Genomic DNA, 16,971 nt, shown 5'->3' on the forward strand with positions numbered 1-16,971 from the left:
CCATCTCCTTTTTCCTCAACAGGTGACTAGACAAGAGTTCTCCAGTCACAGCAGAATAAGACTGTGGCAAGGATTTATAAATGTGAAAAGAAAAATTCACGTGGAAAGAAGATGCATGGGACAGAGGAAAAGCTCAAAGGCAGAAAAGATTCGCAGTCCTTGGACAAGACAGTAAGAAGGCAGCCCACCTTCCTGCGACAAAAGTATGTAAGGAGTCTGGTAAATGTAGATTCTCTCTCCCAGCAGAGCAGTAAACAATGGAAACTGAATCCATCCTATTACCCTTTAAGCTACTTTGGATAGGAAAATCAGCTTACATCACAGAGTTTGCGAGAAACAGTGACAAAGCCCTTTTGTCTTTTTGAAAAGAAGGCGGTGGGAAACTTGAGTAACCCTTCCAGAATCTGGGTGAGAGCTGGACACACACACACAGACACACACACACACACACACACACACACACATGTTTGGAAGGAATGACAATGTAATGTAAGCAGCAAGTATCTCTAAACAGTTGATGTCTTTGGATGATCTTTAGTCTATTCTTTTCTACATTATCAATATGCATTACATGGGAAAAAAATTCTGTTTAAAAATCAGTTGTGGTTTTCATCGGATTTTCTTTATGCTCAGTTTAAAATCTAGATTAGGTCCTGAATTTAAGCTCCTTGAGGAATAACTTCACACACAGACGTGCTGGATGTCTCTGGAACGTCTATTGCTAGATGGCATAGTGAGATGTGGATGGTGTTATACAGAGGAAGCAATTACCTGAGATACTGAACAGCATTTCACGTTTAATACTGGGGGTGAAACTGGATAACCTATGCTTTCTTTCACATCATTTAAGTAATTATAAATTCAGATACAGCATTTGTATCTATAATAAGATGATAAATTGTGACCATGTGGCTACGTGGTAGTTTTCTTTGGGACAATCAAACCAGACCCTTTCTGGTGTGAAAGTAACATGAAGTGTGGTCAAGCCCATCACAAGACATCCCAAACTTACCATCGATTTCAGAGGGAATTCTAACAATTCATTTCCTAATTTATTTCAGGAAACAAGACCTCCAATTCTGTGTGGAAAATATCTTTTGATTTCCTACTATCTTTTAAAAAAATAACTTCTACATCCTCTTTCTGTAACTTGCCAGTTAACTAGTCTAAATTTAAATCAGAAAAGGAATGTTAAAAGCGAAAGACACACAAAAATAAAACTGCACTGAAAGGCACTTAATGTAGGGTCAAGGAAGAACTCAAGAAATTTACAGACATAAGTGGTTTCAAATGATAACAGATTACTCACCCAAACACCCAGCACTGTGTTCCCACACGTTTGCACTGCGTGTCGGTGAGGTAAGCGTAGTACTGTCTGAAAGAACAAAGGTGAAATTCACTGAGTACCCCCGGAAGACCAGTAAGCCAATACAGAACTAAATCACTCTGACGGTGTGAATATAAAAATTGTCTGCCTTGTTCCACACACTCAAGCGGCCTGGTCTAGTTCTATTCAAAGGAATAGGAAGCCAGTGCCTGCTGAAACCTTCCTGTAAGAGGCTAAGAATTTGGACTGGGTTGGAGGGAGGTGGTTTAAAGAGCCAGATTATTGGCAGGGGCAGTCTTGATTCAGAGGCAGACTCCCACACTCCTGAGCCAAAGTCACCCCAGGTGGGTGCTTCAGTCTCTCTCCACGGAGGCAGTTCCAGAAGTTCACCTACACTGTTTCTGTCTCCTCTGGCTCTCTCTAAGACAAAGGCTGCTGACTGTAACCAGGCAGGAAATCTATTCATTTTGGCTCTCAGAAATATTTCAAGGTGACTGGCCACACTCCCAGTGCTCAGTAGCCACACGTGGGAGAGGCTGCCTGCAGGACAACACAGGCTGGGAGTCTTAGAACTGCCCCTGAAACTCGACCCATCCCTGGGGAGGTGACATATGAACCAGGGGCGTAAGGGCTGGGGTTACAGACTCCCCTTTGAGGGTTTGATGACAGCTGTGATAAAGGCACATAAAACATGCACACAAAATTCTGCATTAAACTTCAGGGGATTCACGAATGCCTAAAGCTCATCCACGAACTATCAGCTCTGTACCCCAAAGTGAAGAATTCTAGCTGTAAAGAATTCAGGTTTTCCTCTAACTTCACATTTTCATTACCTAATTTGCTTTTACCAGTTCAGCTACTTTATTAATTGTATCCATGCCCTGATACTACACATTATATTAGATTAAAAGAATGTTCACTCAAATTATCTTCTCAAAGCAGAGTCATATGAAAGTCTAACCAAAAAAGAGAGACCTGGTAAGTATGTATGATTTATACTGAAGCCTGCGTTTTCACTTCTTTCTGGGCCTGGCATTTGCTCATCGGAACCTAAAATCCATTAGCATTTCCATCTTTCCAAGAAGCTTGTCAACCATATCCTTAGCCTCAAGTGATGTAGGAACAAAGGAAGTGGCTAATTTTTAAACAAAAAAAGAATCGTTTGAAAGCCCATACAGTCTGGCAAAAATTTTAAGGAGCTCTCAAAAAGTCCAAACACTGGATTTTTAGTTTCTGGTTGAGTCTCTAGTTTTTGCTGTGAAATGTTTAACAATAAGGAAATTTCATGATAAATCACATGTGATTTGCTGTTCTGTTTTCTAAGAGATTTCTTTCCCCACTTATTTTTTAATTACTCCTAATTTTATGAAGGAACTGCTGCTAATCTTTCCTGAAAATAACAGTAAGCCTCAAATTAAATCAAGTTTTAATAAGATAAGGAGGTGCCAACCCACAAAAAGGAAAACTGCATTCATGAGATAACTATTTCAGCATATCAGTGGTTCATAAAGTGCCAAAGGGCTGCGGTGTACCAACTGTTACCTTCCTGTATATATTAACATATATTTGTAATAATGAATGAGGACCATAAGAAGTGCTAGCTGGGGGTGAGGGCTATGTCTGACCAAGGAAAACACCCACTCTCCTTGGCAGATAAGACCCTCACCTATGTAGTTCACTCACACATTAAAAAATAATTAAATTATCCCAGAGTTTCCAAAGAAGTTTACTTTGAATCAGCGGTGCAGAGACTCTGGGTGTTTCTACTGATCAATGCCGAGACTCCATACTAGTTATAAAACCCTAATCATCCTTTCCAAATAGGAACAACAAAACAAATGGAAGTGTTTCACTCTGAAGTTCACTGGGATGGGTCCATGTGGGGGACTCCAGTCTCTGAACAGCACCTCATCTCTAGGGTCCTACATGAATCATGACTCCAGGACAAGGACAGCTTCCCTGAAGGATGAACACCCAAGCGTGTCCCTGCTGTCCTGGAAGACCACAGGAAGGACATTTGAAAAAGGAAGTTAACTTAATTGGCTCTAAAAGAACTAATAAAGTTTCATTCTAAAAATAACAACATTTATGACTTCAATCCACCATAATAGTGTATTTTTTGATAATTTCATGAAGAAAACCTCAGCATGTCTCTTCCTCATTTTGTTTTAAATAGGATGCTACAGGGGGAAAAAAGGGCTTCCCAGGTAGCTCAGTGGTAAAGAATCTGCCTGCCAATGCAGGAGATACAGGTTGGATCCCTGGGTCAGGCAGATCCCCTGGAGAAGGAAATGGCAACCCACTCCAGTATTCTTGCCTGGAGAATCCCCATGGACAGAGGAGCTTGGCGGGCTATAGTTCATGGAGTCACAAAGAGTTGGACACAACTTAGTGACTGAGCAAAGGGGAAAAAAAGAATAGCAGTGAAGATCATAAAGGGGTCTGAATGTAATGGGGTGGTGTCAGTCTTCATGTTACTGAGGTTGGAGAAGCAAAATGTTTTCTTCATATTCTGGATGTATAAGTCTTTTTGTTCCCTTGGAAGTGTGATTGTCTAGAATGACATTCTCATGGAAAATCTGCCAGTTTATATGACTTCCTTTATGCTACACAGGAGAACATAAAGCAGGTCAACATGTTCAAATGACCGTCAGGCTAACACAGAATTACCTTACTGTGGGAGCCGTGATGCCACCAATAAAGAGAATTCGACACCAGCTTAATGGATGACTGGCTTGGAACACAAAAATATGTTTCAGGAAGAAGGTATTCAACTCGGTCAGCTGCAAAAGAAGGAGGTGTGAGTCAACCTGGTGCTTCGAGCTAAGTCATGCGCATCTAGTCCTTCAATGGACATTGTAAATAATAACTGGTATATTCAAATCATTTCCAGAAAATATATCGGGTCTCTTAAGAGTTTGCTGTTTAAGCCCAGGTACAGCCAGGACAACATGGGTACCAACCAAGCAGGGGTCCAGGGGAGGTGCCGGGTGCTGAGAGGGGCACAGGGGCATCGGCCATTCCTCGTGCTTCCAGGTTCACGTGACTGCGACCTGGCCCACACGCGTGAGCAGCTGGGACAGTCGGGAGACAGATGCTTCAAGAGCGAAATCAGGAAAACAAATCTGTGCTGAGGAACACCTTCGCTGCTGGACAGCAATCAGGCCAGGTCGAAAAGACATCTGACAGCAGGGAAGCAGGCTCTTTAAGAGCCAAAAGGAGCTTGAGATGCTGTGCGTGACTGAGAGATGACTATGGGCTCATTCAGCTTGTGCCGGGGACCAAGCAGATCTTTGACCAAAGGCTGAAAAGCTCTTAAAAGTGGGCGCGGGGGCTGGTCCAGGCTTCAGCCGACAGTGAGACTGCTCCCTTGAGGGCAGCACCCAGGGCCACCCACTATCAGGTGACCTGTCCTGGCGGCACAAAATATGTCTATCAGGAAATCCGTGCTCCATGCCCAGAGGCCCCTCCTGTCCCCTCCAGATGAAGTGAGCGGCAGAGATTAGGAAAGGTCACTGCTTTAAGAGCACATGAGTACTTCCCTGGTGGTACAGTGGACAAGAATCCACCTGCCAATGCTGGAGACACGGGTTCGATCCCTAGTCCGGTAAGATCTGGCATGCCACAGGGCAACTCAGCCTGTGAGCCACAACCATTCAGCCCACGTGTTGCAACTACTGAAGTCTGTGCGCCTAGACCCTGTGCTCCGCAACTAGAGAACGCCCCGCCATGAGAAGCCCGAGCACCACAATGGACAGCAGTCCCATGCAGCAGGAGACCCAGGAGAGCCAAAAATAAACACAAGTATTAAAAAGAGAAAAACGTACATCACATGGACCAGCAGGTTCATTTCAGTGACTAAAACGTGCATCTTTCCCCACAGTGCTTTTTCTTAAAATGTATTTATTTTTAATTGGAGGATCATAGTGCTGGTTTTAAGGATATAAAATAAATAACAGTTCACTCGTCATCACCACGTATAGGAAACTGATCCCTGCATGGCGCTCACGATCCAGGGGAGAGTGGGCCATGGAATTCTGCCACCCTAGGAAAATCCAAATCCTTCTGAGGTCCTCACAATCAAAGGGAACCTCTCCCTGCCCTGCCGCTGCCCCAGAAGGGAAAACTTGACCGTCATCCACTTAAGTAACCCCACTCCTTTTTAAAAAGTTTTTTTGTTGGGGACCATTTCTAAAGTCTTTATTAAATTCGTTACAATATTGCTACTGTTTTTTTATGTTTTAGTTTTTTGGCCTCGAGGCATAAGGGATCTTCGCTCCCTGGCCGGGGATTGAACCTGCAACCCCCTCCGTTGGAGGTGAAGTCCCAACCACTGGACTGCCAGGGAAGTCCCTATGTGCCCATTTTATCCACTGACTTCCCCAAACCATGGCGACTCTATACCTATTCATCCACATAGACTTCCACAGCCATAAACCTCATTTACTGAGATGGGTATTATCATTCTCCTTCTGTGGACAAAGACTGTCTTCAAGTGACACATGCCAATTTTCTCCTTGTGTTGGGAGTATGTTGTTCATGTGTTCAAAGTATAATGTCTGAAGATCTGGAAGACAATTCAGGTGAAAACTAGTTTTCCTTAGCTACTCTTCCAAAGCTGTGGAACAATTAACCTATGAACAGGAGGGTCAATAAAACAGGCTGCCTCCAGGAAAGAGTTGTTTGGCAGTCTCTTTCTGAGACCTCAGGCTATCTGCATCACCTCAGGCTGCTTGGAAGGAGGGCCTCTCCCCACTGCTGATACCACGCCAGAGGATCCGGGTCCCCAGGGGGCTCCAGGCCCCTCAGGGAGCTTCTTTATTTAGCACTTCACCAATTACCTACAGTGGTAACAGCTGAGGTACCATCTCAACACTCAAACACTGAGTCTGGACTATAAAAAAAAAAGCCTTACATTTGTTACTTTGGTCCTGAAAAGACCATTCTATGGATAGAAAGCAATCCAATGCCTAACTCACTGGGTGATAGATGCTGAGCAGAAGGTTTTTACAGGGAATTTTAATCTGTTTCCAATTTGCAATTCAAAGATCCATATATTAAAACATCTTCACAATGAAGCAAGACCTGAAGTGTAACAGCATCACTGTTGAATTATTCTGCATGTCAGCTGTAGAACAGTACATCTTTTGATGCACGGAGCTGATAAGCAATGTCAACTAGCATGAGCCCTAAATCAATGGATGGTTTTTATGTTGGTTTTTTTTTTTTCCTACTTCTGAGCATCTGGAAGAAAATTACCTGCCAGATGATCATGAAAAGGTATATTCCAGCCACTCTCTGAAATGAAGACTTGGGGTCAAACCACCGCACATAGGTCCAGCTGGCAGGAGTGAACTGCAGCACGGCTCTTTTGATCTTCCCGGTGGTGGTGTGGATGTCCCTGAAAGGAGAAAACAGTTTTGCTGAAAATCCAGAGAGATAAGGAAGGGAAAAAAAAAAACAAACAACTGCACTGACTATTTTACAACCAGTACTCAGAACAAAAGATCCCTTCTTGTTTGAGCATCTCTCCAACAGCGGCCTCTGTTCACAGGTGAGGTGCTGAGAGCGTCACACCTGGCGGGGAGCCTCGGCGAGGACAGGTACGACGCAAAGGCCAGGCCACTGCAGGGCCATCACAGGCCGCAGTCTGTGAGCTGGTGACAAGAGACGCCGAGGGACACTGAAGACAGCGACTTGGAGCTAGGCCAGGAAGGGTGAGGACGCAGCAATGACGCAACTCCCACCCATGGCTCACCGCCCCCACCCCAACCTGGGGCGCAAGGCAAAACACAGAACATGCTCTGTATGAGGGGTGACCCATAGCAGCTCCTGGCCCTATAGCTGCTTCAGTTAAGTTTCAGGTGATGAACCGTGACTTTTTTTAACCTTTCTTAGGTTTCATCCTAGAAATCACTCAGTTAAAAATTTTGTATTCCTAGGATAGAAACAAACAGTCCCAGGGGTCACAAACGAGACCACGGAGGCTCCAATACCCGGACCGGCAGATGCCCGCACCCCTCCTAAGCCTCAGAGCTGGGGGCAGGTTCTGGTCCTCTCGTGGGAGACCAAGGGAGCCGAAATCCAAGGTTGCAGTATTTAATTAATGGTAAAGATTTTTTAATTCAACAAAAACATTATGTCGAGGACCTTCAGGTCTTAGACACTGTTTCAGATGCTGAAGGCACAAGGACAAACAGGCCAGGCCTTTCATTCTTGGAGTGGGGAGGGGGATAGGAGGGGTAGTAAGGGAACCCAGGTTTGTTCCTTCACCCACTTACCCGCCCATCAACAAGCCTGCAGTGAGAAAACCCCCTGCAAGAAGTCTTGTGGGACAAGGCCAACAAAGAAATAGAGACTATTCCAAAAATCAACAAGAACGAGGAAGGGCCTGTACTAAAAAATAGTGAAACTTCATGGAAAGAGTTAGAGAAAGACGGAGATAAAGATGCGATGTGATGGAGAACTGAATATTTAATGGAGTGAAGAAGTTAATCCAACCTGATCTGTATTCCCCTTCATGTTTAATGTAACTTGAAACCAGGGGGACATCTTTGTTCATTTGTTGTGCTTATGTCTTGGGAACTTGACAGAATGATTCTCAAGCTGAATTTGAGCATAAATGTATGAAATTAGGGAAGCATCATGGAGTGTTTAAGGAGCCAGGCAGCTTGATGCAAATTCAGACTCAGCTTGCTAGTTGAATGTCCTCGGGCAAATTACCAAACCGAAACCACAGTACCATCATCCCTAAAATGAAGAGAATGGTGCTGTGTCTACCCCTAGGGTTGATGTAAGGCTCAAATGAGATACTGTGTATGAAGGTTGCTGAGAGCAAAACCCAGCGCTGCTACAGATTTTGTTACAGTATATACTGCTTGAAATATATTAAAAAGTCCTTTCAAGTTAGCGGCCAAAGAAAGGATTACTCACGAAAGGGATGGAGTAAACTGGTTAATCAGATCCAGTACTATGAAATCTCCCCCTTATACCATATACCAAAATTAATTTGACACGGAATAAATAGGTTACTTATAATTGCCAAGCCCATGGACTTTGTCCTCAGGCCCATGAGAAACCATCACAGGGGAATGACATGATGGCTCTGACGGTGCTGAGACCATCTCTCGGGCAACGGTGGCAGGAGGCTCAGGGGGTTAACCTGGGGACAGGGCAGTCATCAATCCAGCCGTGGGAGTCGGAATGCAGGCTGGGGAATAAGGATAAGAAAAGAGGGGATGGATTTGAGAAACTTGTAAATGATTCAGCATTTTCTGGATCAGTGCCCGAAACTGGGTTTAGAACCATTTTTGAGCTCCAGTGACTGATGTATAATTTACTCCTCGTCATCAGAGAACACACTCATGCTGCGGGCTACTGAGCAGCTAAATTCACATCGTGAGAAATGGTGACGCGGGGCCCGGAGGAGGACGACTCACTTGAAGCTTGCCCAGTGGTAAGTCCGCATCTCCAGAAACCGGCAGACGACCATGCCCAGCCAGATGCCGCCCCCATTGCACAACAGGATGTCCAGGATGACTTGGTCCCACCAGCACTCGGCAAAATTGGGGAGAAGATGCATGAAGAAAAGCTGGGAAACACGAGAGATGACGGTTGTGAGAAATACAACAAACCTGGGGTACCATCCTGAAAGACAATGTTCCTTTTAACAGTATCCTCTTCTGTTCAAACTTGTTGACATTTTAGGTTTCACTGATGTATTAAAAAAAAGAAATAAAACCAAGTTCTGTAACCAGGTTCTTATTTTTTATTTCATGACGGTTTGCAAAACACTGCTAATCTAAACAGTGCCTTTTTTAAATTTATTTTTAACACAGGGTTTTAAAGAAATGATGACCCATCTTGAAAAATACTACCAATAAATCACCTTGGTTCATGACCATATAACATGGACCCTGGAGAGGGAAGGGAACAAAGTTTTCTGAACTGCCTACAGAGCACCGAATCCTTGAAACTAGCAGCTTGAGAATTTAAGCTGTGTATTTTAGAAACGGTCTACAGATATTCGAATAAAATAGTAAGCTGTAAATTAGCTTAACAGGAAATCTCACACTAACCGCTTTGCAGTGATACTCTTTGATTAAGTGCCTACGATGAAGCAATACAAGGTGGTGAGACAAAATGGACCAAGGTCCTTGATCTCAAGGGCAGGGGCCAGACCTATTCAGAAGCAGACACGTATTCAGAACACCAGAATCAGGTAAGCTGTGGCAAGTGGTACAATAGTGACATAAATGGGAACCGCAGGGACACTGAAGAGATTTATTTTGAGAGATGGCAACTGCGGCAGATTTCTGGAAGGGAGACAGGCTGGAGTGGGGTGGTTAAGGACAGGAATGATTGGTTTAAAGAGATGGAGATGAAAGTGAAGATATTCCAGAAAAGAGTGTACAGTGAGATCAAGGGTGGAACAGAAGTCTTTTACAGAAATAGTTCTGTCCAAAACAAAGGACCTATTCGCTGCGTCCAGAGCAGCACAGTGTGCTGCGTGAAGGCTCGCTTTTAAGAGGGTCTGAAATTATAAAGACAACGTCTGACAGCTCTCTGGAAAGAGGCAACCCCGTAATTATAAACCTCTGAAGTAATAAGATAAATGCTACAAATTAGAACTATTCATGAAAGCATTTTATAGACTGTGCACGCAGGTGTGCTAAGTCACTTCAGTCGTATCCAACTCTGGGCGACCCTATGGACTGTAGCCCACCAAGCTCCTCTGTCCGTGGGACTCTAGGCAAGAGGGAGAGCTTCCCGACCCAGGGATCGAACCCACATCTCTTACATCTCCTGCATTGGCAGGCGGGATCTTTACCACTAGTGCCATGTGGAAAGCCCTTTCAAAGGCTGCAAAACAACACAAATACAAGGATTCTGTCTTCCTGATGTGCCTGCTGCTGAGAAGATACAGAACAGCTGCTGTGTGTGAGGGAGAGGGGCCGTGGGCTGACCCCTGGCAGGCGGCTCACCGCCCGGGACTGACTCCGAGGTCTGAGCCATGTCACGGAGCATTAACTCACATGAGGCAGAGAGAAACTTCCGCAGAAGCCCATGACACAGACCTGCTGAAACAGGAGTGCAGGGGAGTGGATGTGGACTCACACATCCGCCTGAGGAGCCTTTCTAGAAAGTATCAGGTTTGGGGGTGAGACGGCCCAGAAAGAGAGGAGTCAGGGGAGCTGGAAAGAGTCATCTTCACTCACTCACTATGGATCTGGGGGCGTCGTACCGGGTTTGTGGGTGAGACAGCCCAGAGAGAGAGGAGTCGGGGGAACTGGAAAGAGTCACCTTCACTCACTCACTATGGATCTGGGGGCGTCGTACCGGGTTTGGGGGTGAGACAGCCCAGAGAGGAGTCGGGGGAGCTGTAAAGAGTCATCTTCACTCACTCACTATGGATCTGGGGGCGTCTGTCCGTGTGAGGCAGAGCCCTGGGGTCTGGGACTGGGCAGACACGGGCCCTGCCCTCTGGAGGCATGAGATTTAGCAGAAAAGAGACACCTGTCACGTATCTAACGTGGGCCGAGTGTTTCAGAGAAGGGCCGGGTGCTCTACTTGCAGGGGCACCAACGCGAGCCCGGCCAGCGGACGACGCAGGGCAGAAAGGGAAGAACTCAGAGGATGGCTTCCTGGGAGGGGAGGACACAGCAGCTGTGCAGGCAGGAAGCAGAGCTGGCTGGAGCAGAGGGCAGAGAGAGGTCTCGGGGAGGCTGGGGAGACTGGGCCAGCTAGCACCCTAACACTGGTTTTCGCAGGCTGTTCAGAGTCCCCCCACCCCAGTCCTGATTTTGCTTTAAGAGCGATGGACAAACAGGGAAGCGTTTGTAGTAGAAGCATGTGATGGGGTTGAGGTCTGTAAGGATCACGTTGAAATAGACAGTGTTGCAGGAGGAGACAGGAAATTCAGCGAAGAAGAGAGTAGATTAGATACGAGTGGGAGCAGAGGGACGGCCTGGAGAGGTGTCTAGAGAAGAGGCGTCAGGATGTGGGGACGACAGGATGCCAGGGAATAAAGAAAGGGAAGGTCAGGAGGCCAGGGAGGTGAGGAAGGCCGAGCGCCTCGCACAGGTCACATGGGCTGAGGTCCTGAGGATGCCTGCAAGTCTGAGAGTGAGTGTGAGGAACAGGGGCAGGGACACGGGCGTGCTCACAAGCAAGCACTCCTGGATCCACTCTCGGCTCTGAGCTCCGGTTTCCACTGTTACACTGGGATACACGCTGCCCTTCCAGGTCACGGGGAAGATTCTAGATGACATACAAACAGTGGCAGGCACTGTTACGCATTGAATCGTGGCCCCCTTAAACTCATAAGGTTTTAAGGTTGGATGTCCTAACCTCCAGGGCCTCATAAGGTGACCTTATTTAGAAATGTAGTCACTGGAGGTGTAATTAGCAAGATGGGGTCATCCTGGAGGAGGGCAGGCCCCTAACCCAATATGACTAGTGTCCTCATAGAAATAACGCTACGTGAAGGCACATAGGGAGAAGGCCGCGTGAGGACAAAGGTGGAGATTGAGGCGATCTACAAGCCAAGGAACACCGGGGGTGGCCAGCAAACCACAAGCAGCGAGAAGAAGCCCGGGACAGGATACGAAGCAGTGAACTTGGCTGACACCCTGAACTCAAGCTTCCGGCCTCCGGGGCCGTGAAAGCCACATTAATAGAAGTGACTTTCACGGCCCCGGAACACTCGCTAAGTTAGGATCAGGGCAATGATGGGCCTGTGCACAATCACTGAAGAATAATGATAATCCAGAAATAACTGTGCACACAGCCAAATTCTGTTCCCTGGGAATGATTAAGAATAATATAATAACTGAACAATAAATGAACCAGTTCCCAGAATATCATTTCACTAATAGTTTTTCAAGAATATATCTCTTAAATTCAGTAAATGAGACAAACTTTTGATTACTGAGATAGCTGAGCTCTACTAGGAATTCATTTTTGGCTACAAAGCATCCTGGCTGCACTCATAAGGTCCGAAACACGACAATTCTATTTATCTCAAACTGGAAACTAGTTTAGTGGGTGGAGCACCTATTAACTTCTCAGCGGATGTCCTCATTACCACTGAATTGTGTTGTTCGGGACTTTAACTCCATTCTTTAGCTTGATTCCAGTTGTTTCTCTTTAAGACTTGTGAGATAGAGCAGGCCTGAAGCTGACAAGGAGCTTCTCTGTGTGTTTGACAAAGGCTTAAAATATCCCTTGGGATTTAAATAGTTTCATACCACAGGAGCTGGAGAATAGACTACGTGACTGCTAACTGACGGACTGTCTTCCTCCTGCGTACAAACTGTCCACGCTACAGCATCTAGACAGCAGCCCAGGCCCGCTTCTTACCTCGGTCAGCTCCCAGGTGATGCTGATTGTCCAGCAGAGACCATAACTTCGGATCAGCAAGGCCTTCATGGCCCAGCCCCAGAAATGTCCAAAGGCAAATATATCAAAGTGGCTGATAATCCTCTCCCAGGTGATGACATGGCAGTTCACAGCATACTCCTGTTTAAGATAAAACGGAAATAATTAGTAATGCTCTAGAAATCAACTTGCTTCAGGGTCTGGACAATAAAATGAAAACAACTGATGTGATCTTGACAACGAATATAAGTCCTACCCAATAAAAAGTTTTAGTAACTGAAGATGTTTGAGGAAAAATGGACAAGTATTAGAGTTTATACACTAGAATTGCTTTGTTCCGAATTGCAAAAGCTTAAATAAAGTGGGAAACAAAATCATTTTACAAAGGCTTAAATGGCAACCCACTCCAGTATTCTTGCCTGGAGAATCCCATGGACGGAGGAGCCTGGTGGGCTACATTAGTCCATGGGTTGCAAAGAGTCGGACACGACTGAGCGACTTCACTTTCACTAACCCATCTTAGAGAAGTGGCATCACAGAGCCCATGTCTCGTGCCCATAGGGCAACTGTGTTAAAGTCAGTAACAAAAACACAGAATCCTAATAAGTAAAGAATAAATAGAAACCCAATAGGTTTGGAAATTTAAAAACACATCTCTAAATATCATGGAGTTAAAAAGAAGTCATAATAGAAATTTAAAATATACTCAGTATTAAATGATAATGAAAATATTACACATCAAAATGATGAGATACAATTAAGCAGAAGTTAGAGGGAAATACACACCCTTAAATGTTTTTATTAGGAAAGAAGAAAAGCTGAGACATCCAACTTCAGAAATTAGAAGAAAGCAAAATTACTCCTCCACGTAACAATGTATAATATTACATAATCTAAATATTTAAACACTATAAAGCTTTCAAGAATTTAGGTTCCATCTCTAATATCTTTTTCTTTTTAATATGGTTTAAAAAACTTTCAAATCAATTTCCTTTTATTTCTGTATTTATTATGAAAGCAGTTATCATATGACAAAATTTCTCAGAGAGTTCTACATTTCCCATTCACTTTTCCCAAATTAATCAAATAGGAAGGAGTAAGATTTCAGTCAGCTGGCGGAGCTCCTGTAAAGTATAATATTTTCAAATTCAAGAAACAATACTCTCTGAAGGAGCAAAAAGAGCACTGGGGTGCGCCTCTCTCTCTTCTGAAACCCACTGCCTCAGATTTCTGAAGCTTTCTCAGAGCAAATGCACTCTAATTTGCAAAGCCGAAAGGACATTTTTAAAAACTGTATTTTTTTTTCTGATATGGTATTATGATGTATAAGTGGAAAATCTAGAAAAAAAGAGGGGGAAAAAAATCAATAGGGGTAAGTCAAGATAAGGCTTAAAAAAAGCCAAACGGCACTGCCATGGGATGACAATTCTCTCTCCAGGCTCCGGAGCAGGTGCCTGTCGCAGGAATCACAGACGACAGAGACACCCTTGGCCTAAAGCGGTTACTCCTTAGGTTAAGGAGGGTTCACGGCCTGGTCAACTTCCATTTCCGCAGCCGCCCTATCCTCTTCTTTACAATGCAGCACGCTGCAGAGGGTTAGATAAGAGAGGGCTGAGTTCTGCCTTCAGAAGGATGCTCTGAGGGCAATCATGGGTTGACGACCACTTTGGAGGCCTTTTGACTCTCTAGGAGAATATTTCTGTGCTTCAAAAAACGGGAAGGCACTTTGAAGGCACCACAAAGAGCTAAGTGTGTCTGCTGGTGTATAACTATTATATTATCAAATAATCATTAGGAACAAATTTGCCAGTGGTCACATCTGGAACATCCCGAGGTCGAGGTCCTGGTCGTGGGAGGGACTCAGGATGCTGCGGTTTAAGGCAGCTGGGGAGCTGCACACACAGGTACAGCCCTGGAAGCGGGAGGAAGGGGCATGCAATGAGGACTCCAAGGGCCATGCCGGGAGGAGGGAGGAGGGGGGAGCACGGAGCCCGCCCTCCCAGCCAACCCGCCGCTGGTCTGCACAGCTCCACCTCTCCGCTGTTTGCCCAACACTAGACCAAACACCAAGTCCTGTTCACTTAACCTCCCAATGTGTTTTTCTTCCAACTCAATGCCACTATTATTTCTCGCTTAGAAAACTGCAATAGCTTTCTAAAACTATAAAATGTATAGCTGACACTCTGACTACACACCTTCGGCTGAAGACTATAAAGATTTTAACAGGTATCTCTATAATCAGTTCTCTACAGATGAAATGATTTTGCAAATTACAAATCAGACTGTTGTGTATGTGTTTGTGCTTGGGGGTGTGTGTGTGTTTGGGGGCGTGTGTGTGTTTTGGGATGTGTGTGTTCGGGTGTGTGTGTGTTTGGGTGTATGTGTGTTTGGGGGGGTGTGCACGTTGGGGGTGTGTGTTTGGGAGTGTGTGCATATTTAGGGATGTGTGTGTCTGGGACTCTGTGTGTTTGGAGGTGTGTGCATGTTTGTGTGTGTGTGTGTTTGGAGGTATGTGCATGTTTGGGTGTGTGTATTTGGAGATGTGTGCATGTTTGGGGGTTGAGCATGTTTGGGGGTGTGTGCGTGTATGGGGGTGTGTGTTTAGCGGTGTTGGAGGGTGTGTATTTGGGGGTGTGTGGTGTATGCATGTTTGGGGGTGTGTGCATGCATGGGTGTGTATATTTGGGTGTGTGTGTTTGGGGATGTGTGCATGTTTAGGGAGGGTATGTAGGGGTGTGAGTGGGGGTGTGTGCTTGGGAGTGTTGTGTGTTTGGTAGTGTGTGCATGTTCTGGGGTTGAGTGTGTTTGGGGTGTGTGTTTGGGGGTGTGTACTTGGGGGGGTGTGCATGTTTGGGGGTGTGTGCATGCATGGGTGTATGTGTTTAGGGGTGTGCGTGTCTGGGAGTGTGTGCATGTTTGGGGGTGTGTGCAGGTTCTGGGGTGTGTGTTTGGGGTGTGTACCTGGGGGTGTGTGCATATCTGGGTGTGTGTGCGTGTTTGGGTGTGTGTGCGCATGTGTTTTGGGAGGGCAGTGTGGAAGGATCTTGGGCCTCCTGCCCTGCCCTGTCGCTCACTCCTCCCTGGGGAAGCTGGTGACCATGGAAGCAGAAAGAACACACGTACCCAACCTCTTTAGGGTCCCCTCTTGGGAAATTATTCGCGTACAGACAGCACAGGCTCCCATCAGCCCCCTCACCCTTGCAGGAATTTTTGTGAGTCGGGCTCTGCCCTGTGGGAGGAAGCCCGTGGATGTCCAATGGGACAGGGGAGCAGAAACCTAATTCGGGGCAAGGGATTAGCACCGCCACGTGGCCCGGGTCTGAAGCCATCTGCTCCACGGAGCTTTACCCAGGAAGAAGTCAGCTGATACTGTACACTCTTCTTTCCCCCATTTTCAAACCCCGACTGGAGACGGGGCATGATGTTTACTGACCCGCTGAAGCATCAGTTGAGATCAGGCACCTCCTCTGCTTGTACACCTTCAGGGTCTCTTACCACAGTCACAAAGTACTCCTACCTCCTGCCCACATCTCCCAGCCTCAGGGACGGCCCTCCTCTGCCTCTCATTCCCTCTCTCCTTTACTCCTGACTCACCCCAGGTCCCCAGCTGGGGACTCCATGCAGACTGATCCTTCTTCCTGAGTAATGGCCTGGCCCCCCATTCTCCCACTTTGCTTGCTAATTCCCACTTGTCAGCTTAGACAGCATCACCAACTCAATGGACAATAATGTGAGCAAACTCCAGGAGATGGAGAACAGAGGAGCCTGGTGTGCAGCATTCCAGGGGGTCGCAAGAGTGGGACATAGCTTAATGATTGAACATCAACAACAATAAACATCAGCTCTTACAGAGGCGTTCCTTGACCTCTCAGAGTAGACAAGTTCTAATAGCACCGTATCTTTTTCTTTATCCCACTGCACTGCATATTGAAATCATTACACTTTCTTGATTCTATGACACATCTTTTTCACATTTAGCATTTTGAGAACTGGGTGGATATTTCAATGTATTGGGCTTCCCTAGTAGCTCAGCTGGTAAAGAATCCACCTGCAATGCAGGAGATGCTGGTTCGATTCCTGGGTCAGGAAGACCCCTGGCAAAGGGATAGGCTACACACTTCAGTATTACTGGGCTTCCCTGGTGGCTCAGCTGGTAAAGAATCCGCCTGCAATGCAGGAACCTGGGTTCGATCCCTGGGTTGGGAAGATCCCCTGGAGAAGGGAACAGCTAGTATTCTGGCCTGGAGAATTCTGTGGACTGTCTA

At 45.9% G+C, this 16,971-nt stretch overlaps 1 protein-coding gene across 1 annotated transcript in view; it reads right to left on the reverse strand.

Moving 5' to 3' along the window:
* PTDSS1 (phosphatidylserine synthase 1) overlaps positions 1–16,971 on the reverse strand; it is a 67,829-nt gene that overhangs the window by 17,409 nt on the left and 33,449 nt on the right. The window contains exons 5-9 of the mRNA XM_043879117.1: positions 12,689–12,847; positions 8,767–8,918; positions 6,587–6,728; positions 3,998–4,110; positions 1,310–1,375 (exon numbers count right to left, since the gene is read on the reverse strand). Of these exons, the coding sequence (XP_043735052.1) occupies positions 1,310–1,375; positions 3,998–4,110; positions 6,587–6,728; positions 8,767–8,918; positions 12,689–12,847 (632 nt within the window). The remainder of the gene's footprint in view (positions 1–1,309; positions 1,376–3,997; positions 4,111–6,586; positions 6,729–8,766; positions 8,919–12,688; positions 12,848–16,971) is intronic.

This window comes from Cervus elaphus, chromosome 21 (genome assembly GCF_910594005.1).
Source record: "Cervus elaphus chromosome 21, mCerEla1.1, whole genome shotgun sequence".
NCBI classification, from domain to species: domain Eukaryota; kingdom Metazoa; phylum Chordata; class Mammalia; order Artiodactyla; family Cervidae; genus Cervus; species Cervus elaphus.